This window comes from Limanda limanda, chromosome 4 (assembly GCF_963576545.1).
Source record: "Limanda limanda chromosome 4, fLimLim1.1, whole genome shotgun sequence".
Taxonomy (NCBI): Eukaryota; Metazoa; Chordata; class Actinopteri; order Pleuronectiformes; family Pleuronectidae; genus Limanda; species Limanda limanda.
In genome coordinates, this window is record NC_083639.1 from 5350977 (window position 1) to 5374809 (window position 23833).

A 23833-nucleotide genomic window follows, 5' to 3' on the forward strand; every position below is an offset into this window, starting at 1 on the left:
GCCCTACCCCTGTGTGTTTGTTTGAGTGTAGCCCTGAAAACGCTTTGTTTGTCTATGTGGTATATCTGCACACAAACCTGTGTGTGTGTGTGTGTGTGTGTGTGTGTGTGTGTGTGTCACTGTCGAGGGAATGGAGAATAACTATGCTGGAGATCATCTGTGTTTTTGTGTTGCTGAGGTAGAATGAGAGATTAAGAAACTGAGGGTAACTGAGGTTTGAATGAGGTCTTTGTGTCAAGGCATACTGGTAATGTCAAATACAGATCAGAAATGCACAACAAACACGGCACAATAATTATGAATGAGTAGACTGACGACATGTTCCTGAATAGTTTTGTACCTGAGGTTTTCAATATGGTGTAAAAGCACTGTAATAGGGAAATCCTGAGTGTGGTAAAATGATGCGTCAACAATGCTGTTGACTCAAGTAAACATGAAAGGTTGATCAAAAATGAAATACCGATTTAAAACCTTGGGTATTTTCCTTTTTTTCTTACATTAGCTGCTGGTTGGGAGGGAAAAAAATGCATTTCACTGAGGTTATTAAAGATCTGAATACGTTTCTTACATTGACATTTTCTCCCTCCAAAGTTGGACATTTCATTTTGGAATAAGAACCTTTCACGTCTACTTTCATAATAATGACTTCAGCGCACATGTTCATAATGTAACATTGTTCAAAATGTCACCACCTTGCTCCCATTTACTGCAAGGTTTCAAGGCGCTCCAGTCAGAAACACGTTTCAACAAAAAGGTTCAGTTTGGTTCCTTTTTTTTTTTTCTTAACCCTCCCGCTCATTTTTGCCTGCGAACCTGTCACACACACACACACACACACACACACACACACACACACACACACACACACACACACACACACACACACACACACACACACACACACACACACACACACACACACACACACACACACACACACACACACACAGGCTGAAAGGCTCGAGAAGGCAAGGCATACTTAAAAAGGAATAGTTCAACAATTTGGGAAGTACACTTATTTTGAGAAACGTTTCCTTTTCCTGCAGAGTGGTGGAGCGTATTTCCCAAAATGTGAGAACTACTACATAAGACATTAATAAAAAGCCCTTTCCGATTAAATTCTTCAATGTTAAAAACACCAAACCGACAAATCCAGGGTAGATTTCTCCTTTTGAGAAGAAACCACGGTCTGCAATGATTGTGTATGAGTGTGTATATGTGTGTGTGTTCCTGAATCCCCATCACAGATAGGAGTCACAAGGTACCCCTGCTTGTTTGAGGCCAAACCTTGAGGTAGGTTGAGAGGTGACATGTCTACTCCCCTTCCTCCTGCGGCGTGTCCTGAGATGACGAGCCCTGCGACGGGCCCTCCTCGGCCCCCCCTGAAGGGCCCTGGAACAACAACAAGGCCGTTTTATTTAAAAAAACATATTTCATACACAGAGGTATATTCAAGGTGTTGAATAGGGACACTAAAAACCTCACAGAGACTAAATTAAAATAAAAAGATTTCAAATTAAAAGGCAACGTTCAGAACAAATTTTAAAAAAGGAAAACAAACAAGATTAAGAGAGGAGAAAAAAGAGGGAAAGATATTAAAAAGAGGTTAAATATATTAAACATAAAAATGACTTGAGTTTTTTTAAACTGGTAAAAGTGAATAAAGCAGTTTTTGATCTGGATTCAAAAGCTGCAATGTATTGGGGGCATTCCTAAAATCATCCAGCCCTGTGCTGGATAATGACTAAAGGCTGCTTCTGCTTGTTAAACCCTGGGTACCACTAGCAGACCCCTACCACAGATCTCAGGGGTCTTACAGGGTTTTATGGCACTATCATCTCTGCTAGGTATTTTGTGCCAGCTCCATTAAGAAGTTTACAAAGGAACCAAAACCTTTTCTTTCTGTTATTGTCTGATCTCTTTCAGTTATAGTGAGTCAATATGCACAAGGTCATGAATCACACGCGGATACAAGAATGAGTGTAAGAATTTCATTGAGTGATTGCGTGCGGGGAAGTAGATCCAGCTGTCAGACGTAGAAATGTGAGGAAGACGACGGTTATGTCAGGAAACCGAGAAGACAGAGGAAGAGAACAGTTAGATCAGGTTTCCCCTCTCGACATTGACTCATTCTTCCCCTTCGCGTGCGTGCGTCTGAGAGAGGGAGTCTGTCTCAACAGTTTCAGTTCTTGAAGCATCTCTACCCCTTTGACAAACTGCTCTGTGGGGAGGATGCGATAAGGCAGACGAGGGGCATCGGCAGAACTGTCCCGCCTCGGTGACAAAACGTTGTGCAATGTTTGACAGATGAACAAGACGCCTGAAAGAACTGAAAGTTCTGAGAAACGCTGTGTGAACAGTCTTCACCAAAGCTGGATGTCACGAAAGGATGTTTGGATATGTCTCTGGGGAATTCAACAATCTGTGCATTTCCAAGAAAATGTCCCATCCTCATGAAGCCGCTTCACATAAAAGCCCAAAGAACAAGTGCACTGGTTGTTGGTTATTTACAGTGAATGTGACAAAGCAACAGCAAAGTTTGTAATTCTACACTGTGTTTGTTTGATACTGTGCTCGGTTTCCAAAGAGGAATCATTTGGCACAAAAGTGCTAGGTGTAAAAGTCTATTGTGGAAACAGTATAACAATGCAAGATATAAAATATAAATATGTTCGTAAACTCAAACATGCTGGGGACAGTGTGTTAGACAAGGCCAGGGAAATAGACAGAGGTCAGAGTCCTCCCACGGTTTGTTCAGATTTCATCAAATTCAATTTAAGATGTTTTTGGAACCAAAATAAATTAGTCCTAAAGTTTAGAATGACAGATATGAAGGAATACCTGAGCAGTACTTACACTTCCATAGAAGATAAGGTGATGAAGCAAATAGAAAAACCCTCAAAAACAAAACGTTTTGGCGCAAACTACAACGAGACGGGCCTTGTCCACAGACTTTCCTACAGACAGATACTGAATAAATTAAGACTAGCATGATTTTGCATTGATCTACTCTAGATTCTATGAGGTTCTTATGTTTCTTCTCAAGTAATTCTGAAATAAATCACATCACCATGAAGACTTTGGATATACATTTGATAGCCTAATGCAGATTTTGGAGACTGCAGTCAGTTTGAGGTGCTGTTAATTAGGAGCTTTATTCCAATACCATAGTTTGTCCACCACATCGGTGGCAGCTGGGTGTGCAGTGGTCCAGCTGCATGAAAGCCACCGTTTGTTGGATGCAGCCTCACTGTCATGTGAACAAAGGGCTTTTGAATGTAGCTAATAGGATTGATGTTGAACATAAACTGTGGACTCACTTAACACCAGCTCATGATGTCCATGAACGGTTGAAAGAGCTCAACTCTCATTTACAAGTCATACATGTAAAGATCTGAGTCAAGAGGCACATGTGACACAAAATGTGATTTCTGTTGAACTGAGACTGTGAAGGTCCACAGTCACAACGTGTCACAGTCACTTCAGTCTGATCTCAATTCAAAAGAACATTTAAAACGATTCAAAATTATTTAGAAAATCTGCAGAGAAGAGCCGTGAAGGAATTAAATGAATCAAAATCAGATTTGACTAACGTTTAAGTTTGTTAGACCACGAGCCATTTCTGCAAAATTTCATTTCAACATGACTCCTAAAGGCAAGTGTTCGCTTAACATCACAGACAATCAAATACAATGCCTTAAGCTTCTTTTAAACACAGATCAATCTTTTAAAATAAATCCAAACTTATTCATTTTTAGTGGATTTTCCCTGCAGGCTTACAGAAAGTCAGAAACCAAACTGAACCACCAGATTTCGTTTTTCCTCACCTGCTGCTCTTCAGTTACTTCTTGAACTACTCTTTGAGGCTGTGGAGAGAAATTAATCCAACATTAGTGAAGTGCTCCAGCACAAACACACCGACATATATTATATGTTAAGAGTTAGGGTTGATGTACAGTGTGGAAGTGTCAGTGATCGCTCCATACCCATTTCCTGGGTCGCCCGCGTGGTCGTCTCTCCCCAACCGGCTCTATCTTCTGAGGGAGAACAGATGAGTGGTTAAATATAGATTCATATTTTACCAATCATATCAAGAAACAATTTCCGCTCATTTAACTGTAGCTTTTCAGACTTTAACAACAGACACAATTTAACAGCTAAAGCTTCTGTAAGTCAGCTGGGAACAATCCTCACAGGAGATAAACGTGGTTTGTTCAATACATTTTATAAATGCTAATTTTTGAAGTTAATTGTAAATGTTTAAACTTGAATTTACAAGCACAAGTTGCATCTCTTAAAACTGAACTACTCCTTTATGTGATCATTTCCAAATCTAACCTTAACCCATTGAACAAGGATCCTGTAAAAGAATCAGCTTATATCTTCTGCTTATCTGAACTTAACTGATGATTTAGCCCCACTAAAAGAATAGCATACTTTGCTCTTTTTAATCCCTCTGTTATGTTCGGTTTTCTCAATTCTGTAAACTCAAACAATGGATTTGTGTCAGTGACGTGTGTAATTGCAGATTCATAGAGAAAATGAGTTCCAGGAACAAGTTTAGCAGGTTGGGGTACTCGACAATAATTGTTCCTCGAGAGCTGCTGCTAAAGAAAACCATCCGCTGTGAGTCCCCTCTGTGTCTCTGCCAACAAAACTAACTATTGGCATATGTTATTTTTCCACGTGTATAAAAAGACCAGTTGATCTGCAGAGTTATGCTGTTCATCTTCAACATGTTGTAAATGCAGGAGCAGCTCCAGCCAATGGAAAGCTGCCAGCAGGGGCAGTACAACAACGTTAGCCCCTGAATCAACAGGTTTATGAGATCCTCAAACCTGAACTTTAACAGTTAAAGTTTTGCCTGGCAGTGCAGATTGTAGTACAATATTATACCGAAAATCTGCTGTTATTGGTAGAAAAAATTTAAGTTTCAATGTCGCAGGTAAACTGGTCAGTTGAACCAATTCAGTAGCACTTAGATGACACTTACTTATAGCACTCTGTAGTTTGCTTTTTTTGAAGAAATTGTACTTTCTTGATTCTTGTTGTTCTGGGTTTGTACCCTCATCGTTGAATGCACTTATTGTAAGTCGCTTTGGATAAAAGCGTCAGCTAAATGAAATGTAATGTAACCTTGGGTGCAATTTTGGGGCCTTTGTTCTTGCTGCCTTTCGGTCGTCCTCTCGGTCGCTTTGGAGTCGGGGGTCCAACAGGCTCCTGTAGAGAGAGATTGGATTTGAAGCCATAACCAGTAAAAAAAACCAGTAGCAACCAGTAGGAATAGACTTAAAGTCAACTAGTAGTAACGACTTAACATGTTTAAATGAGTTTAAATCAGAGGGGCTCAGATTCATCTTTTGGAGACTGAAGTCCTACCTGCTGCTGTTTCCTGGGCCGACCCCTGCCCCTGCGCGGAGGTTCAGGAGGAGACTGGTCAGTGGTTGCCGGGGGAGACGGCTCTTTGGTCCCACTGTCACTCATGCCTGCGTCTGTCCACCTGCTCTAGAGAGTGTGGGCATCAAAGCCTGGAGGGGCGGCCTCGAGGGCTTCGAGAGGAGAAGAGCTGAGTATCAGGAGCTGGAGAAAAAAAAATGACAATGAATCAGTTCAACAGCGCCACCTCAAATATTCTTCTTTTTTGCACAATTAGCACGGTGAGTTTGAACGAGTGCTTGATATATCAGAACCACGCAGGACGCCTTTTCAAGAGCAAGCGTGGGAACTGCTCATACACAAGCCTTAGCACCCGGTGCATCGGAACACAGACCGGGCTCTGGCAGATGCAGGGAAACATGAGAGTAGTGTGCAGCGACTAAAAGTAGCTCAGATATTCACAACCTGCATCCACGCTCTACTCTGCTTTTCCATCTGCTCTCAGTGAGGTATTTCTCACTGCATGTGGTAGGTGTGCTGATGCTGGGACATCTATTACACAGTTACTGTATTACAGTAAAACGCAGGCCACTCATAAAACTACTACAACTACATCTTCATGGAAAGAGTCTGTAGAATAAGAATGCCTGTGGAATAATGTGAGTTTGCCACCTAAACTTAACATAAGAGCTATGACAATTTAATAATAAGCCCAATCATTTGACAAAGAACGAATTTGCAACTGATGATTGATTAATCAAACATTTTCTGGTGCTGGATTTTACATTTTAAGGATTTGCATCTTTGAATTACTTCTGAGACATGAAACTGAACAGATTTTGGACAGTTGGCGACACACACGTCATTGCACAGCATCGTTTTCACTACTTTTTGAAAGTTTCACAAGTTATTCTAATTATATTTGAGTTATTACATATTAATAACTACGTAAAGGATTAAAGACAAAAGTTATGGAAATTAATATAAGAAAATGGAGAAAACTACTCGTCACATGTTCCCAGAGCCAAACGTGAAGTCTTCAAACTGCTTCTTTTGTCTGAACAAACTGGACAAAACCCTGAGTTCACTGTCACACCAGACAAAGAAAGACAGTCAATGCTCAAGAGTTGAGAAGGTCTGACAAGGAAGTAGTTGAAAATGATGATCAATCAACAAGTGGATAATAAATTATCATGTTTAGTTGGTGGAATCCGACGGATCAATGTGACTCAAGACAGTTTGGAACTGTAGCTACATTCCAGGCCCTGATTTAAAGTTCCCCAGATGTAAACAAGATGTAGCCTCTGTCCTCTTGCCATTGAAACTTCTTTTAAAAGTGACTTCTCGTTGACTTCTGATGAAGGATTTGAAGGACAGATGTGGGGCTCCCCCCCTATGTGTCCCGAGGTGGCTTCGGGAGGAATGTGCCAAACTCTAATTGCCAACACAGCCCATCACACACGGCCGCTTCGGAGCAGGAAGTCTCTGTAATCTGACCAAATCTGAGGTCCTCGTTTCTCGATTTAAAGCCGAAACGAGACGTCGCTCCCAAAGTGTGTTTTTCTGGAGCAACACAACCGACCTCCGGCTCCTCCTGCAGCACAGGACCGTCCGCTCGGCTGCAGCCGGGTGTTTGCCAGGCAGCTCCAGGACTGAATGTACTTTCTACACGTATAGACCACGGACACACACACACACACACACACACGTCTATAGGACACACAAGTCTCTCACAGCCCGGGAGCACCGTGCGTAATGCGCGCCTGGAGCGGGCCGGTGGACCCGGGTCCGAGGCGCTCCGCTCCGGGGCGACTGGACACATGTTGACGGCAAAACAGTCGAGGCCACCGCCGGGAGTTTGAAAGCGTGAAGGGGGGGTGGGGGGGGGGTCTGGTCACTGTTCACAACTTCCCACCGAGTCCATCACTTGCGCAATCGGTGTGAAAATTTGTTTTGGGGAGAGAGAGCAGGTCCCGCACACATTGGATGGACTTTAAAGAAGCGAAGGACAAAGACGAGCAACGCAGGTGCAAGAAGCTCGAACACACACACACAGACACACACACACACACTGCATACATACATGCACTGGGGCTATAGGCTCCATGTTGTGTAATGCTGCTCGTGCACACAGCGCAACACAATGCGGCTGCACAACTTACCCCGAGTCGCTTCTGCAGTTTCACCTGGAAGTTCAGCTCACTCACTTTGCACAACTCTGAAAATCTCACTTTATCCACCGTCTCATTGGCTGCATTGAAAAGACAATCTCTCTCTCTCTCTCTCTCTCTCTCTCTCTCTCTCTCTCTCTCTCTCTCTCTCTCTCTCTCTCTCTCTCTCTCTCTCTCACACACACTCTCTTCCTGCCTCCCTCTCTCTTTCTCTCTTCCCCTCTCTCTCCTTCCTCCTCTAATCGGAAATGTGTGTGATCCCCCCAGACGTCCAGTCACGAATACCCCAGTTGCAGTATAATGGGGGGTTGTAGCAGAGCAGTATGCATTGCATACTTTCTCTATTAAAGCATGTTTCAAGACAGAGCGAGGGGTAGGAGGGTGAGACACAGAACCCCGCCCAGAAGGGCTCACCCACTTGAGAGAGGGAAAAAAGAAGGAGGGAGAGAAGAAGAAGAGAGAGAGAGAGAGAGAGAGAGAGAGAGAGAGAGAGAGAGAGAGACGGGCACCAGCAGACAGGAGCAGGAGAGGGTAGAGTCTGGTTCCGGGGTTCCCAAAGTAAAGTCCGGGGAAGGGGGGGGTGGGGGGTGGCTGGGAAGTTCCCTCCACAGAAGAGGAGGAGAAAAAAACATGTTTTCTTCGGTAGAATTGATGGTGAGGTCAGACCGTCCCTGCTGTTATCTCCCCACCTACAGTGTATCACACATAAGTCAGAACAAAGGAATGATCTCATGAGGTTTCTAAGAACAAAGTCTGGAAGGCTGCAGCTTCATGTGTTTCTGTTAAACAAAAAAAACCAGTTGAATCGATTCAGTCATGCATTGAATGTAGACGCGTGAGAAAGAACAAACATTGTGTAAAAGACAAATTAAACAATTCAAAAAATCTCATCCCCCTATAGTGAAGAAGATGTTTTTGTCAGAATGGAGTCGATTCTCTTTGTTTTGCTCTTTAGAATCTTTCATGATTTCCAGCAGTGCCTTTCTTGGTTTGCACATACTGATGCATACAGAGGGAAATGTTTGAGCCTTGGTGAAAACACATTCCAGGCTCTGTTCGTGGAGTCATGTCAGGTGAACATGCTGCGGCATCAGACCAGAAACATACAGCTTTAGGTTACAAAGAGAGAGGCTTCTGTGAGAGGGTTTCCAGGGACGGAACAACATCACGTGAGACCAGAACACTTCATTTAGACTAAAAAACAAATAATCTAAGGTAAATTGTTTACCTTTTTTATGTCAAAAAAGTGGCAAAAACTCCTGGATCTGCCCCAAAACCTAATTGTTTCTTCCCTGGCTCATACCACATCATTTCACCAAGTTCTGTTTTTATTTATTTTGTTGTGTTATCTTGCTTACAAACATAAAAACCAACCAACAAAGAAACGGACAGTGGGTGAAAACATAATCTCCGTTGGCAGAGGAAACAGCAAAGAAAACATTTGCATATTTTTTTAAGCATCACTTGTTACAAAGATTTCACTCAGCCTTTCCCAGAAGCCTTCTGCAACCGTTGCTGAGAAAGCAGTCATATGTGGATTTGATTAGTCATCCACTAGAAATATTACTAAATGAAAGTGGTTGAACTGAATGATGATTAAAAATCTTAACTGTCAACCTGTCATTTAAAAAGCGCCATGAAGCGCAGGGAGATAATAGCCCATCATTATTAAGCTGAGAGCATGGCGGACACTTTGGTGTTATTAGTTCCCATCCCTGCAAAAACTTCGTTGCCGCTTATTATTCACGACAAAAGACAAGAGACTTTGTGAAAATTGCAAAAAAGACAGAAAAAGGAGAAATATAATGGGAAATAAGAGGCAAGGGGGTGGCAAGTTAGCATTAGAGAGAATAGTGCGAATGTGTGTGTGAGTGTGCGTCAGACACAGAGAGAGAGAGAGAGAGAGAGAGAGAGAGAGAGAGAGAGAGAGAGTTCAGTGGCCTTCTGCAGGCTGGTGTGTCTGAGATTCGGTCGGACTCTGATCTTGAGGTTTATTTAAGCTGAATTCCGTGGGCTCATCAGGACCGGGTTACAAAAATCCTCCTATAGAACTAGAAAGAATGTGCAGCGCATACAGTTCTGCATAAGGCACAAAGGCATGTCTTTAGAGGTGGGGGCAGGCATCAAAAGACAAGGCAGAGGAGGGATTTCTTTTAGAGGCTGGGGGCATAGAAGGTATTTCGGAGCTCCATTCACTGCCAGGGGAGAGGGAGGGAAGGGGGGGGGGGGCGTACAGTTTTGTGGTGAAGGGGGCATTTCTAAGGGATGTTAGGGACTTAAAAACGGTTCTGAAAACCCTGCACACCTCCTCTTTTATCAGCTCCTGTCATTATCCTCTGGACCTGAGGGCCTACAATTAGTCTTGATCCTCGGAATCGTTCTCGTTTATGGCGAATAAATAACAAAATGTGGCAATTATAGCATTTACGGGCCGCATGTAAACATTTAATAAATTGTCTAAACACTGTAATTTGATTGCGAGCAGATGTCATGTATTAGAGCAACTCCTGCTGTGGGTATGTACAAGTAAAGGTTGGTGTGTAAACACATAATTAATGACAATATGGTAAAACAACAATGTAATCATAGAAAACATGTTTTCCGAGCCAAAGTTATGATTTCTGATAAATACTGTACACAGCACATCTGCTTGCATCTCAAATACAGTGAGTAAAAACATTTGCTGCTAAATTGGGGTTGTTGAGGTGAGGTTTAATCACAATAACTTTACAACCATTCTGTTGGAGCTCTTTACTGTTTTCTCTTATGTTAAATAGTTAAACATCAGTTTATTTAGTTACGTGTTTTGTCAGATTTTGCCTTAAGAATGATTGTTAGTTTTGTTAGTTTATGCTTTTGTTTTGAAGGTCCTGGGCACCAGGTGATTTTATATGTATGGGTAGTCTAGGCGACGGGAAGGGATCATGGTTTGTTACCAAGGCAAGGGAGACAGTAGACGCAAACCCTTTAGTTTTGTTTGTTTGTGTGTTTGATGCAAAAACAGAAAAATCAAGTACACAAAACGTGACGCCTGCCTGGACAATTAACTTTATTCCCCGTATAAGATTGACTCCTCAGGTGCCTCAGTGGCTTTTTGATTTTGTTTTTATTCTTTTTCCTTTTCGAATCAAGTTTGAGGACAAACCGTCACGACATATTTTCATACCAAACCCTCTCTGCTTGACTCCTCATGGTTGTGTTTTGGGAATATAAATGTTTTGGGCTATTTCGGTCTGGCTGCATAAAACAGACGGCTCATGAATTTAAATGAATCTACTGATGCAACTCATGTTATTTGCTGTGGTTGAAAGAATTACCTTAATGTAAAAGTACATGAACATTCACTTTCTGAGCTTTTTCTCCATGAAGAAGATTGACTTTCTGCAATGTTTTATACAACTTTTTATTTAAACAATAATGTTAAATCCCATGGGAAGAAATTCTAAAGTGATGATGCATTTTTATTTATCATTTATAGCTTTAATTGAAAAAGAAATAACTGAGATGTAAAAGTGTAAATAGCCAACAGAACAAAACTGCTCCAGGTTGAACGTGGATTATTATTGGACGTCAGCATCTGAGTCTTAAGCCATCTCCATGACCTTCTTGATCCAGTCCACGTAGACGGAGACCCGGATGAAGATGTTGGGCTGGCCCGGGTGTCCACAGCGCCTCATGGGGATGATCACACCCTCGAGGACCCAGCAGTCACTGTTCTGACACGCCAAGGGGCCGCCGTAGTCTCTCTGCAGACGCACAGGAACAACACTCCCGAGTCATTATTTGTCTCTGTTATGACTGACTGTCACTGCTGAGGCTGGAAACATCTTGCAGTCACATCTTGTCCAGTCCACCTCCATTAGCCAAATGGTGGATGTGTTTGATTTATAGGAACGTATAAATAGCTGCACAGTCTTTGCTTATAGGGATTTTAATCATCAAAAGATTTTCTTCACCATCAACATCTAAAATATTAACTCTCATCCCATTTTCGCATTAGTCATTAAAGGAATAGCTGGATATTTTTTAGCCGAGAGTTCAATAAGAAGATCAATAATATGCTCATGTCTGTAGAGTAAACATAAAGCTCCAGCCAGCAGCCTTTTAGCTTAGCTTAGCCTAGCATGAAGCCTGGAAAGAGGGGAAACTAGCTAAACGTGTCTAACAGCCTACCTGAAAATCACATACGAGCAATCACCATGATGCCATTAGTGCTGTTTTTGCATTAGCAGTGACGGAAACATGACACCTTGGTGAACGCCCTAATTTTTCCTTCTTTATTTCAACACGCTAGACACTGATGCTGCACTTTAAGTTACAACGTTATGACGCAGTGTTGGTAAGTCAAATGAGCGTTTCTGTATATTGTTCTTTACATCCTGGGAAGGTAGTACATCTTGAGAATGTGTAACAGCTCATTTTTCTTTTGTATTGTGCAAGATGCAACACTGGCAAGAGGTGAGAGAGCTGTGACTCGAACGTGAATCACCGGCATCATGTAAGATGTATAGCCTACCATTACATTTAGATTTCTATACATATATATCTACTGTATAAATATATTTGTTAAAGGCAAACTTCAAAATACAAAACAAGTAAATCAGTGATTCACCCCCAACTACAACAATTTCCTTCACAGCTGAGGGTAAAGTTTTGAAACTGTTCACAACCTTGCATGGACACCTACCTCACAGGCACCCACTCCACCCTGGAAGGAGCCTGTGCACATCTCATTCTCACGGACACGACCTCTGAAGTACTGGTTGCATGCCCTGTTGCTAAGAACCGGTATCTGGGCCACGTTGAGTACGGTCGCGTCTCCGGTTCCTAGAGAAGCAGCAAGAAGGAGGAAGGAGTCAGCAGCAAGTGTGTTGAGAGAGATGGAGGAAAAGAATTGGAAGGTGGACAGATGTTGAACGGTTCTCTAAAAAAGAAACGCCATCTGTTGCTCAGTGGTGTGAATAGCTCTCCCATTAAGAGACAACATTACTTCAAGGGCAGGATACTTGTTCCTGGAAATCTATTATTAATTATTGCAATAGAAAGCATGTTGCAGTTGCATGAGGCGCAGCGTGTAGTGAATTCAGCAGCGAGTTATCATGGCTAAAGGATTACACTTGCCTTTTGTCTCACCCCATCCTGCGATCTCACAGGTCGTCCCCTCAGACACAATGTAGCGCTCAGGAGGGAGGCAGATCTGGGAGACACGCTCATTAAACTGGGCAGGACTACAAAAAGAGAGAAGAGGGAGTCAGGGGGAAATTGATGGTATGTCTGAGTGCTTGAGCGTGTGTGTGTGTGTGTATGCCGGGGACCCTTTGTCAGTACACACTATTCCAGTTGTAGCATGACCAGCTGAGATTCAGAGGGCCCACAGACGATCTTGGTGAGAGGGATGGTCTGCATGCCGGGCTCTCCTTCTTGTGGATCGCGATACAGTGTCCCCATCATGGCCGAGTAACCAGGCAGGTCCACGTAGCTGCAGACATGTCACAAGTATTAGCATAGCTCAGCATGTAAGTCTGTAAGTAGCAAACACAAAACACAACCAGACCTGTAGACACTTGGTCATGACCAAATGTGTTGGAAAAAATATTGTTTTGAACTGAAACGATTTGGGATCACCGAAATGAGAGGACTCTTCCATAGGCTGTTTTATATAAAGATGGACAAAGTGTCTCTACTTCCTCCCACTATCCAGAAATGAAGCCAAAATATCCCAGAAAAAAACGCTGCCATCTTGTGGATTTGGAGTCTGTGAAGTAGCGATGATGGTGTGAAACGCGGTATAGAGGTGTTAGTGTAAAAGTAAATAATTAAAACGAAACTGAGCAGAAAGAATGAGCACTTGAACAAACATCAGTGAGATGATTTTAAGAACAAAAATGAAACAAACACAAAATGTATTTAACGTGTGCATTTTAGTGACTTAATAGTTTGGTCCACGTCCCATCCATTAACACGGAGGAGGTAGGTTATACAAGCCTATCCTGCAGCCAGCCACCAGGAGGTTATTGAGTGGTTTTGGCATCAATTTTTGGGAGCTGGTATGTTGTTCATCCTTCATAGGCTACAGTTTGTATCTGGATCTCAATTTAGGGGCCGCATCCTTTGGAGGAGCCTTTGGACTTTGGACAGTCTTCAAATGCGGCTGATAATGTGTCTTTCCACCAGGTGGATCTTTCCCGGCAAACATATCCCATGATTTATTGTGCATTTGTGACGAATTACCTTTCAAAGAGGTAATGGCAGCAGCATACAAGGTGAAAAAGGTCCGACATTTTTTTAATTTGCACCTCAGCGTTCATGGTTACTGTTCACTTATTTCTTTATCTTGGCTGTTTGCAACCGGCAGTTCACAAATTCAAAAGATCCCACTGACCCTGATGGGTTGGGCCTTAAAACCCTTTAAATGAATGAAGCTTACCAAGAGGAGAAGCACTGCTTGGTGCTGATCACCCATCTGGGGTTAACCAGGGATCCTCCACAGAAATGGTTTCCTTTCCTGCAAACAGAGGTCAAAGGTCACAAACAGCCCAGCAGAGTGTATTTGACCAGTTTGTGAATAGCTGTATTCTCCCAGACTCACCTGTCTCTGAGACTCACTGTCCACGGCGAGTTCCCTGGAACTCCGTTCACGATGCGCAGCCGGCTCCTCTGGGCACGGTCCTCTCTCTTTCCACACTCAGTAAACTCAACATTCTCTGTGTTCAGGAAAGAGCAAAGATGAAATATGAAATATGATGGCAATAATACACAAGGACGCTTGTTGTCAACTCGGAAATTTGCTTCATATTCAGTCAGAGACGAACCTCCTGGCTCAGTCAGGGACACTTTCTCTCCAGCTGTTTGAAAACATCAAGAAACAGATGAATCGTTAAATTGCCTGTCAGAAAACAGAAGCTCTGGATGAATTTTCACTGAGATAAAGTCGACAGAGAGAGTAGAGCTGTGTGTCTGTACCACACTGTTTAATGGCACAGTAGTCAAACTCAGTTTTGGGGTCAGTGGTGTAGCACCAGGGTCCGTGCTGGTCCCCGTCGGGGTTACGACAGTAATTCTCCGTCAGATTGCCCTCAGGATGTGTCCTTGTGTTGATCCTGGAATACACATTGATTTAGTTAAAGCTATAATCAACTCATAAAATGTCACAAATAAGCAGGATGAGCAATTATGAATTTTCTTTTTAAATTTTTCTTTTGTTGAAAAGACACGTTAAGCCTCTCATATGTGAAATAAACTTAAAAACTAACTTAATTTAGACACAGGAAAATGTATTTTTTTTAACATGTTATTCTTGTTGTCTGAGTTTTGTGAAGTTTTACCAACATCAATGATTCCATTTAAGTTTCCAGTGTTCCTCAAAACAACACTGGAAAGTTCCAGTATATTAGGTCATGTTACTAGTTTAAAAAGACCACATGGATAATGGACACAGATTCAATACAAATGCAACAAGCAGGGATTTGTTTTTGTTTTGGCTTTGTCATAAATCTTCTTGCATAACATTTTTTTTATCTGTCAATGTAACACCATCAATGGTTGACAAACCTGGTCCGGTGAGGTGTATTGACGTTCCATTTCTGGCAGGTGATTCCTTTACGGGTCTTACGGACTATTCCTCTGTAGTTCTTTCCATTTTCTTGGTAGCAATCTGAGAAGAAACAACATCATCATCATGTCAGGGATAAGAAAGCAGTAAAAGTAATATTACATCATGAAAGTTCCCGATCTAGGCCCATCCTCATGTATGTAGAGCTGTGTTGACATGACTGAGGACACTGAGGTCGTGTCCTTGCAATTGTTTTTCTATGAAACCGGGGATATTTCAACATGGGGGAGTTTAATTCTACTACTAAAAGACTCATGTACATGCTGAGTATTACACTGAATACTTCCCTTTGATTTTGTTGTTATAAATTCGGGCAAACAATGAATACAAAAGAAGATAAGTATTTGAACACCAGAATTTTAAATTGGGATAATAGATAGAAAACAGCTTTGCTCCACAATATGTTTGTTATTTTTTTTATTTTTTTTTTTTTTGTTTTGGAAATGGACTTATTTACACTCTGGTTGAGTTTTTATCAAACAATATATCCCACTCTCATGTCCGGTGGTTAAATATAAAGCTACAACCAGGGCCTGCTTAGCTAAACTTAGTTTAACTTGTTGTTAAGACTGGAAACAAGATCGTTTTTTCCCCTGAACATTAAGAATCATCCTACCAGCTAAGAGTATTCCTTCAATGAGCACTGTCCATGTTAAATAGAAAATTACAATACATTGAAAATATATATATTTTTCATGAACACGTAACCATATAAATTATACAAATAAGAGATTTGTATTCATGACCTCTGTACCTCCAGAATCCTGGTTACAGCCCTGCATGTCCTCGTGAATACAGTTTTAGAGTCAATACAACCGGGACTGATACTAATCCACTGATGTTTGTCAGTCACCTACAACGTTCACTGAATTCATCTTGTGCGCTGAAATCTTAAAAACAAGCATCTTTACCCTCGGCTTCTATGTCGTCTGCACAGCGTTTGATCTGTAAGCAGAGCGCCGTCCTCATCTCTGGCACAGAGGTGAAGCACCAGGGAGCCTCCGACCCATCTGGGTTACGACAGTAGTTCTCCTCCAAGCCCCTGGATGAGGGGCAACACACAGTCAGCCTCATCACTGATGCATTAAATGACCTGTTACACACACACTACACTTCCCTAGTCCCATTCATTTGGTCGTATGAAGATTACACCAACACTTGCACTGGAAACAGGAGACGGCTCATAATGGATTTTGGCAGGATAAGTGTTCCCTGCATCACAAATAAGTTTAATATTCATTTCACATCCATAATTGCCACTCAGAGAGCGAGCGGCTCTTTAATGTGGAGCTGCTGACCATCTATCATCCTCTGTCAACTGTCACTGTCAGCAGGGAAATAAGATTGCAGGAAATTACACTGCAGTGACATCTTGACATTAATATTCATGTGAAGCAAACAGAGTACTTTCTCAAACTAACAGGCAATAAGCGAAGGGTCTGACCCCAAAGCACTTTCACCTTTTAAACACTCTTTTCAAACACACTCAACTTTTTTTCCCCAGCTTCCCCCTTCATGCAGTTTTTTGGTACCTACTTGCACTCATATGTGTTTGGGTAGAAGGGATGCTCGTGAGGATCCTGATCGTCCCACCTCTGGCAGGGGATCCCGGACGTCGTCTCGTTGACTTTCCCACGGTAATCCTCGCCTCGGCCGCGGAAGCAGTGGGTGGTAAGGCTGGAGCGCTGACGCTTCTCAACCCGAACTTCAGCTGCGAAAAGGAAAATAGTATTACAACTTTTCTCTGGATGAAACAGAGGTTGATTGTTGGAGGATGTGGATCCACTTAGCAGGAGCCTTCAGGCCAATGAAGGAGAAGAGAGGATTTGGTTGATATTTTAATATATGATCATCCAGAATGACTGGGCTTATAAAGCACAGATAAGCTGTCTGACTGAAAATGTTAATGTGAAACAATTTAAAAAATAGGATGATCTGAAGGTAATTCTACTGACCAGGATGATTGTGAATCTCAAGGGAATTTGGTTTAGTTAAACTGAATGCAATATCACATTGTATCATAATATACTATAGGCCACTATATGTTGTACAAAGATAAAAATGCTGATTTTATATTATTTCTTTTTGTCAAAGTCCTCACATGTCAGATGCAGTGATCATACTTTGTGCTTCCGCCAGTACATTTTACGATAAAACAAATAAACACAAATATAAGAACACATTCGTAGCTTTTTCTTTATATGATTTTTGTTTATGAGTGTTATATGATGGAGAGGATTGACTTTGGGCAGTGAGTTTTTTTTCTAGCTACACCACAAGATGGTGCTATCACTACACACTTTCAGCCAGCAGTGATCTCTGCTCTCAGTAGAAAAATTCCCGGCTCATCTTACACAACTCGTGTCGAAACTCTGATGAACCTGTTTAGTTATTTGTTTATTGTTCTGGGGATAAAAGTTCAGCACTTGATTCTGTTTGTCGTATCAATAATTGAATGAGAGGAAGTGGCCTGATGGTTAGAGGAGCAGCTTGTGACTAGAAGGTCACAGATCAATCCCCATTTGGCAGGAGTTGGGAACATAGTGTGTATTCCAGGTTTGAAGTGTTGAACTAAAGTGACCAGAGCATCGACAAGTTGCTTGCTGAATAAAAAGCATTAAAAAAATGAACTAGACTCAACCTCAAAACCGAGGAAACATTGACCCAAAGGTATTGGTTTTAAATTTATATATAAGTTTATATTTAAGAAAAACAAATAAAAAACTCATGTTTAATGCCTTTACATTGAGATTACCTGTGTATTTGTAAAATAAGTGTACTGTTGCTGCTGATGATAGCTCTATCACAGTTTAGCAGAGAAAATGGAAAAACAAACAGGTTCAAATAAGCTGCATGACGAGATATAAATGAAATAAACACATTCTAATTAACCTTTAATTAACCTGAAACACTGGGAGACAAAGCAGAGCTCGAATTCACATTTGCACACTTTAGCCACATTTACTCCGAAATCAAAATGATTCTGTGCAGGCAATTCTGAAATGTCTCCCAATCTGGGAAGTCATTTGCACAAACACCACAAAGGTGATTTTTCTAAATTTAATTACAGCCACTTAATGAGATTCCTTATTTCCACCGTGTTTAGCAATGCCACAGGAATTGAATCGATTTAGCCCAACCCGTGAACTAATGAAAAAATGAAAAAACCTGGGCAAAAGATCAACAGGGGAACCAGCCAGAAGGTCTAATGAACCTATGACATGATAGAAAAGATCATCATTGAGTCACCTGCGGATTTTTAGGGGGCCGAATTAAACATCCTCACAACTGTCCAACAACCAAAGCTAATCATTCTTCGGCCACAGAAGATAAAAGGAAAAGTAGCGAAACTTGACATTTTACTGAATAAAGTGGGATTAACTGTTCCATTGCTTAATTGTTATTCAGAGCATTCATGATGTTGTGTCTGTAACAAAAGCTTCAACTCACTGCACTTGCTGATCTCGCAGTTCTCTCTCTCCACCTCAGGGTCGGTGGTGTAACACCAGGGCACCGGGGAGGCGTCAGGGTTACGACAGTAGTTATCATCCAAACTTTTGTCAGGATACCTGAAAAAATACAAACACGTGGTGTGACACGAATCAATGAAAACACAATTCATACAATACAGTTATTTTGTCTAATCAGGTGTACGTCATGTGATGTGGTTGTGTACTTTTCCGGCTGGTAGATGTGTTGGTGAGGATACTGCTGGTCCCATCTCTGACACTCCCTGCCGCTCACAGTGTGGTCCACCTGCCCTCTGTAGTCTTCTCCGTTACATGTGATGCAAACCTCTGCAAACAAAGACACAACATCACAGTGTCCAAGTCAGAGGTGAAACACAAACATCACACAAACACACAACAACTGCTTTATGTTCTTTGCAGGTTTGTGGAAAATACTGGAATTTATTCCTAATTACAGGGGAAATGGAGACTGTGTTTAATTGTTCTGCTTTTTAATTGCAACCTTCTTAACCCTTAAATAACTTTTATAGTCCGTGCACATTAAGTCTGCTAAATGTGCTAAAATGTAAAAAATGTCTCTCCCTGTTTGAAAGCATAAACACCATGAACAAATTTCAAACAATTTATTTGGGTTAAACTTTACTGATTATTTAAAGGAAATTATTCTGGTAATCTTCAGCTGCTTTTCATCTGCACCTGATGTTAACTGATTATTTACATTGAGAATTTCTCACTCATCTAAGTAGAGCACAAACCTCCACAAAGGCACAAAAGTCCCCTCAGATGAAATCAAGCTGCAACAAACTCATAGATGTCAGTTCCCTAAATGACCCTGATCTATGACTTATTCCCCGGGGAAATTGGTAAAGATGTTCGATCTGCATGTACCGTCTTTGCACTGGGGAATGCTGCAGCCTTCATAGCGTCGCTCAGGATCTGTGGTGTAACACCACGGACCGATTCGATCCCCGTCTGGATTCCTGCAGTAGTTCAGCTCCAGGCCGTTTGCAGCTGTGGGAGTCCACCTGAGACCGACAGACAGGTTTACAGTGAGTTATTATTCACTGCAGACGGATTACCAGGACACATATATGAGGTGTTCAGCTATAGCACTGTCTCTGACTGTGAGGTGAAACTGGGTGTTTGCATCCACTTCACTTTTTTGACCTCAGCAACAAAATGAAGGAGCATGCCTCAGACAAGTTCAAACTTGTTGTTATGCTATAATTTTTCCCATTTACACACCAGGAACAGAGCCACAGTACAGAGTCAAATAAACACACAAGACTTACTGTAAGAAAGAAAAATCAATGGTCGATTAATGTCTCACTTTGATCTCAAGTGGGCCAGACCAGTAAAATCATAGCATAATAGCCTCGTACCCCCCCGTTTTTTTCACCACCGCCGCCCTGGATTACATCGCGTCGGACCCTTCTTGGAACACGGACCTAGGAGTCTATCGCACGCATTGAAAGTGAAAGGTGAGGGCTGTGGTGGGATTCCAGCCCCCCGGGGCTCCGTGCACACCACTGCGTTCTCCCTGAACCACTTTGCGTACCCCGTACTCCAGTTTGGGAACCGATGGTCTATGGCAGGGGTCACCAACCTTTTTGAAACTGAGAACTACTTTGAAGGTACTGAGTAGTACTAAGGGCTACTTGTTTGTTACAAACTTCCTGAATGACAAAGTTCCAAAGATCACATTTTAATAATAATAATAATATATGTCAAGAGAATGTCTGATCACATCAATTTTAATTATATCTCGCAATAATCATTAACAACGATTTCCACAACAATGATGGAAGGAGACAGATATATTAAAACAGGCTTTATTTTTTTGTTAATCTGTTGCAACTTTGCTTAAATTCAACTTTATTTATAAGTACTTATGGTGACATTTATCACTACATTCCTCCATCAATCTGTACTTTTTCAAAAATAGAGAAAAAATAAATTAAATTAGAATCACTTTGTTACAACGATGATGAAGTTCAACCAAAAATAACACATGCATGTGACTGGGGTGTAATGTTTCTAAGTGTCTTCTTAATATGTTGGGTCTCATACTGTCAGCTGCCAGAGTTTTCAGACCTAAAATATACACTAGTCTCTCCTCATGTCCTCCTTCATTCACTGTGAACCCAAGAGCAACACAGGCTTCGTTGTACGTTATTTTCAGATTGGTTGGCGGTTTGACTTAGACTTTTTTTTAAATTTAGCTGGACACCCTGGCGGGCCGTATCTGGCCCGCGGGCCGTATGTTTGACACCCCTGCAGTAGAGCATCAACGTCTGCCAAGGCTCATCAGTCCCTTTATGAACTCACATTTAAATTCACTAGATCTCGATTTATATGTGGATCTGCACTAAATGATACAACTTAATCAAGATCCATGAATTTATTCTCTGAGAAATCAAAAACACACTATCTCGCAATGTTGAAGAAAATGAAAAGAGAATTCCCAAATCCGCCTCCTGATCCGGTTCCACACCAAAATGTAATGGGTTCTTTCCTGACCATTCCAAAATCCTGCAAATTTACTAACAACCGAATGCAGATGAAATCATAACCTTCTTGGTGGAGGTAAAAACGAGTTGTGCACACCATTGCTTACAGATCTAACCATTCAATTTGCAATAATTCAAATATCTGTGGACAGAAGTCGTCAACAGATCAAAGTCAGAGATTAATCAGTGACATTAGATTTAATAATTTGTGTCCTGATCCCAGCTGTCTCTGACCTGTTTCATAGTTTTGACAATATGTTGATTATGTATGAAAAGAGTAACAAGGCCCCAAAAGTCCGACAACATCTGAGTAATGCCATGTCCTTACAGTGATCTACTGAGTACCTCACCTGTGATCGTGAGGAAACTTGGACCACCACTGTTGACAGGTGAGACCACTTTTTGTGGTTAACACTTTCCCCCGGTAGTCTTCTCCTTTTCCCACGATGCACTTCCTGACGTAGACTTCACAAGAACACACGATCAGTTAAACATCTGGGGTTCGACCCGTCACATTGATCCGCATTAGGCCGCACAGTGGGAGCACACCTGCAGCTTACCCTTCTTCTCGTACAGGTCACAGTTCACGTTTCTCTTCACCTCCGCATTGCTGCCGTCCCCCACCCAGGGCAGGTGCTTACAGGTGAAGACGGGCCGGGTCTCGAAGTTGAACGCTCTGGTGGTGAGGGAGGTTTTCATGTCAAAGGTGAAAAGCTCATCAACAGCAACTAACAGGACTCAAGCCAGGAGTCATTTCCTCTCTGAGGATGTTTGAGATCAAGAATGAACATTGAGAAGCTGTCAAGAAATAATAATCTGTCCGATATGAGCCTTCCCGGACACATCACAGTATATGTGCTTACGTTTTCCTATAGGAAGCTTTTATTTTACAGAAGTAACAATGGAGAGAATATGTGCATTAATGTTTTACATTAATGTTTTTGAAATCATTTTTTCTTGATTCAAGTTCTATATATTGTGAATTTGTGTTTTCTTTTTATTTATAGATATTTATCGAAACGGTAACATGTCTCTGTCATAAGGGTTTGATAACAAGAGGCTCCCCATGGTTCATATCTCTGTTCCATTGCTTCACTTGATTCAAGATTTTGATTTGACCTTCACACTTTCTGTTGTGATTATTTTTTTGTAGATGGGCGTGCGTCTAACCTCAGTCAGTTCGGCTTTTGTATTTGTGTTCAATTTATATCACCATATCAAGTATGGAGAAAAAATCTTGTCTTTCTGTTTGAACGGAGAAGAAAGATGAACTGTTTGATTCCATTAATTTCATCCCTGTGGTGATATCATTATGGTTTCACCACCAGCAAAACGAACGTCCTCAGACATTATATCTTCTGAGCAAAATACTACGAGAAATCCTGCTTCTGCTTCTTTGTCCTCTTCTATTGTTCAATGCTGTGTCAACTTCCTGCGTTACCTCTGCAATGTCCCCAAAAGTTTTTTCACAACAAGCCAAGACATGGCTCAGCTTGATCTGGACAGCGACCACGTCTTTAGGTCAGAATACATCTTGATGTGTTGGTCTGAGGGGTTTTTCACGTGTTAAAAATGTCCTCAGAAATCATTGCAAATTCTTAGTTAATATGTATCTGCTTGTTTCGGTTGATTTATTGGTATAGGAATTGTTTTACTATCAGTATTGGCCCCGACATATCCATATTGGTCAGGCTCTGATAAATATCCCAACCTGCTGGATAAAGGTCTTTTAAGGTGTCTACCTGCAGTCCAGTGACTGAGAGCAGCGTGTGGCACAATCCTCCAGGTTCTGTCCCGGGATGGTCAGCACCCGGGCTGAGTTCCAGGCAGTGGGAACCAGCTCTCGGCCCTCAGAGCGCTGGAAGTCGTTCAGGGGGCTGCGGTACCCTGCTCACACACAACAGAACCACAACCAGAACCACAAATCACTGTCGGGACTGGATCTATGTGACCTGAATATAATACTGGTCTAAACTGGGCTGCAGGTGCTGACTTACACCAACTGCATCATTTGGGCCCGAGCCTACACACATATAACCTTTGGACCAGCTGCTGGTTTGTGAGACCAGCCAAAAAAAACACAACTGCCGACGCAAATACAACAATTTAAAAAAAACAACAACCCAAAATACTAAATCAACACATGTAAAATAAATGAGAGGTTGTATTTAAGGGATTTCTTCATGTATTGTAGCTTGATCACTAATCTTAGAAGAAGACAGTGACCAGAGGCTTTCACACGAAATCTGCTGCTTTCAAAATACATCAAAAAACAACGTCACTGTCCTCAACAATACAGATGATTATAACGTTCAGAGTGTTTTAAAATGAAAAAAAAGCAAACGTTTCTTACCAGTGACCAGTGGGACAGTCAGGAGAATACAGGACAGCAGCAGCAGCGTCATTGTTTGTGTGTTGTGTGGAAGATAGAGAGATAATAATAATACTGGAGAGAAGCAGCCAGAGAGCTCAGACCATCTGGGGTTTAAGGATTGAATGTTCGATCACAGGTCGACCTGATAAAAGAGAGAGAGAGATAGAGAGAGAGAAAAAAATCCCCACAGAAAATCCCCCTCAGAAAGCACAGAATCCAACCCGACCACCCACATGCACACAAGTACTGCACTCAAACACACAGAGGCCCTAATCCCCCCCCCAACACACAGCCAATCAATACATCTGTCAATCATTAAT

At 41.8% G+C, this 23833-nt stretch overlaps 2 protein-coding genes across 2 annotated transcripts; both read right to left on the reverse strand.

Moving 5' to 3' along the window:
- Positions 1-1314: 1314 nt before the first annotated feature.
- Positions 1315-5484, reverse strand: si:ch211-161c3.6 (high mobility group AT-hook 2b). Its single transcript, XM_061069171.1, has 5 exons — positions 5380-5484; positions 5137-5220; positions 3987-4037; positions 3828-3866; positions 1315-1392 (listed from the first exon to the last, which is right to left on the reverse strand). The coding sequence occupies exons 1-5, from the start codon at positions 5482-5484 to the stop codon at positions 1315-1317; spliced, it is 357 nt and encodes a 118-aa protein (XP_060925154.1).
- Positions 5485-10934: 5450 nt separating this feature from the next.
- Positions 10935-23762, reverse strand: mst1 (macrophage stimulating 1). The gene is made up of 18 exons (XM_061069593.1): positions 23493-23762; positions 22882-23026; positions 21700-21815; positions 21490-21604; positions 19518-19654; positions 18836-18956; positions 18610-18728; positions 16696-16870; positions 16071-16201; positions 15099-15201; positions 14511-14647; positions 14360-14392; positions 14137-14251; positions 13975-14052; positions 12880-13026; positions 12669-12775; positions 12235-12374; positions 10935-11293 (listed from the first exon to the last, which is right to left on the reverse strand). Exons 1-18 carry the CDS (start codon positions 23542-23544, stop codon positions 11132-11134), a joined length of 2133 nt encoding a protein of 710 aa, XP_060925576.1. The 5' UTR covers positions 23545-23762; the 3' UTR covers positions 10935-11131.
- Between the last annotated feature and the right edge of the window lie 71 nt (positions 23763-23833).

What these genes read in the sequence shown, in the direction of transcription:
- si:ch211-161c3.6 (XM_061069171.1), bottom strand. Translation starts at nt 5,484, where the DNA reads ATGAGTGACAGTGGGACCAAAGAGCCGTCTCCCCCGGCAACCACTGAC. An exon ending in GCCCCAAAATTGCACCCAAG is followed by an intron (nt 4,038 to 5,136) that starts GTTACATTACAT and finishes GTTCTCCCTCAG; the next exon opens with AAGATAGAGCCGGTTGGGGA. An exon ending in GCGGGCGACCCAGGAAATGG is followed by an intron (nt 3,867 to 3,986) that starts GTATGGAGCGAT and finishes TTCTCTCCACAG; the next exon opens with CCTCAAAGAGTAGTTCAAGA.
- mst1 (XM_061069593.1), bottom strand. Translation starts at nt 23,544, where the DNA reads ATGACGCTGCTGCTGCTGTCCTGTATTCTCCTGACTGTCCCACTGGTC. An exon ending in AAGCAGTGCTTCTCCTCTTG is followed by an intron (nt 13,027 to 13,974) that starts GTAAGCTTCATT and finishes ACATGTCTGCAG; the next exon opens with CTACGTGGACCTGCCTGGTT. An exon ending in GTGGAGTGGGTGCCTGTGAG is followed by an intron (nt 11,294 to 12,234) that starts GTAGGTGTCCAT and finishes GTGCGTCTGCAG; the next exon opens with AGAGACTACGGCGGCCCCTT.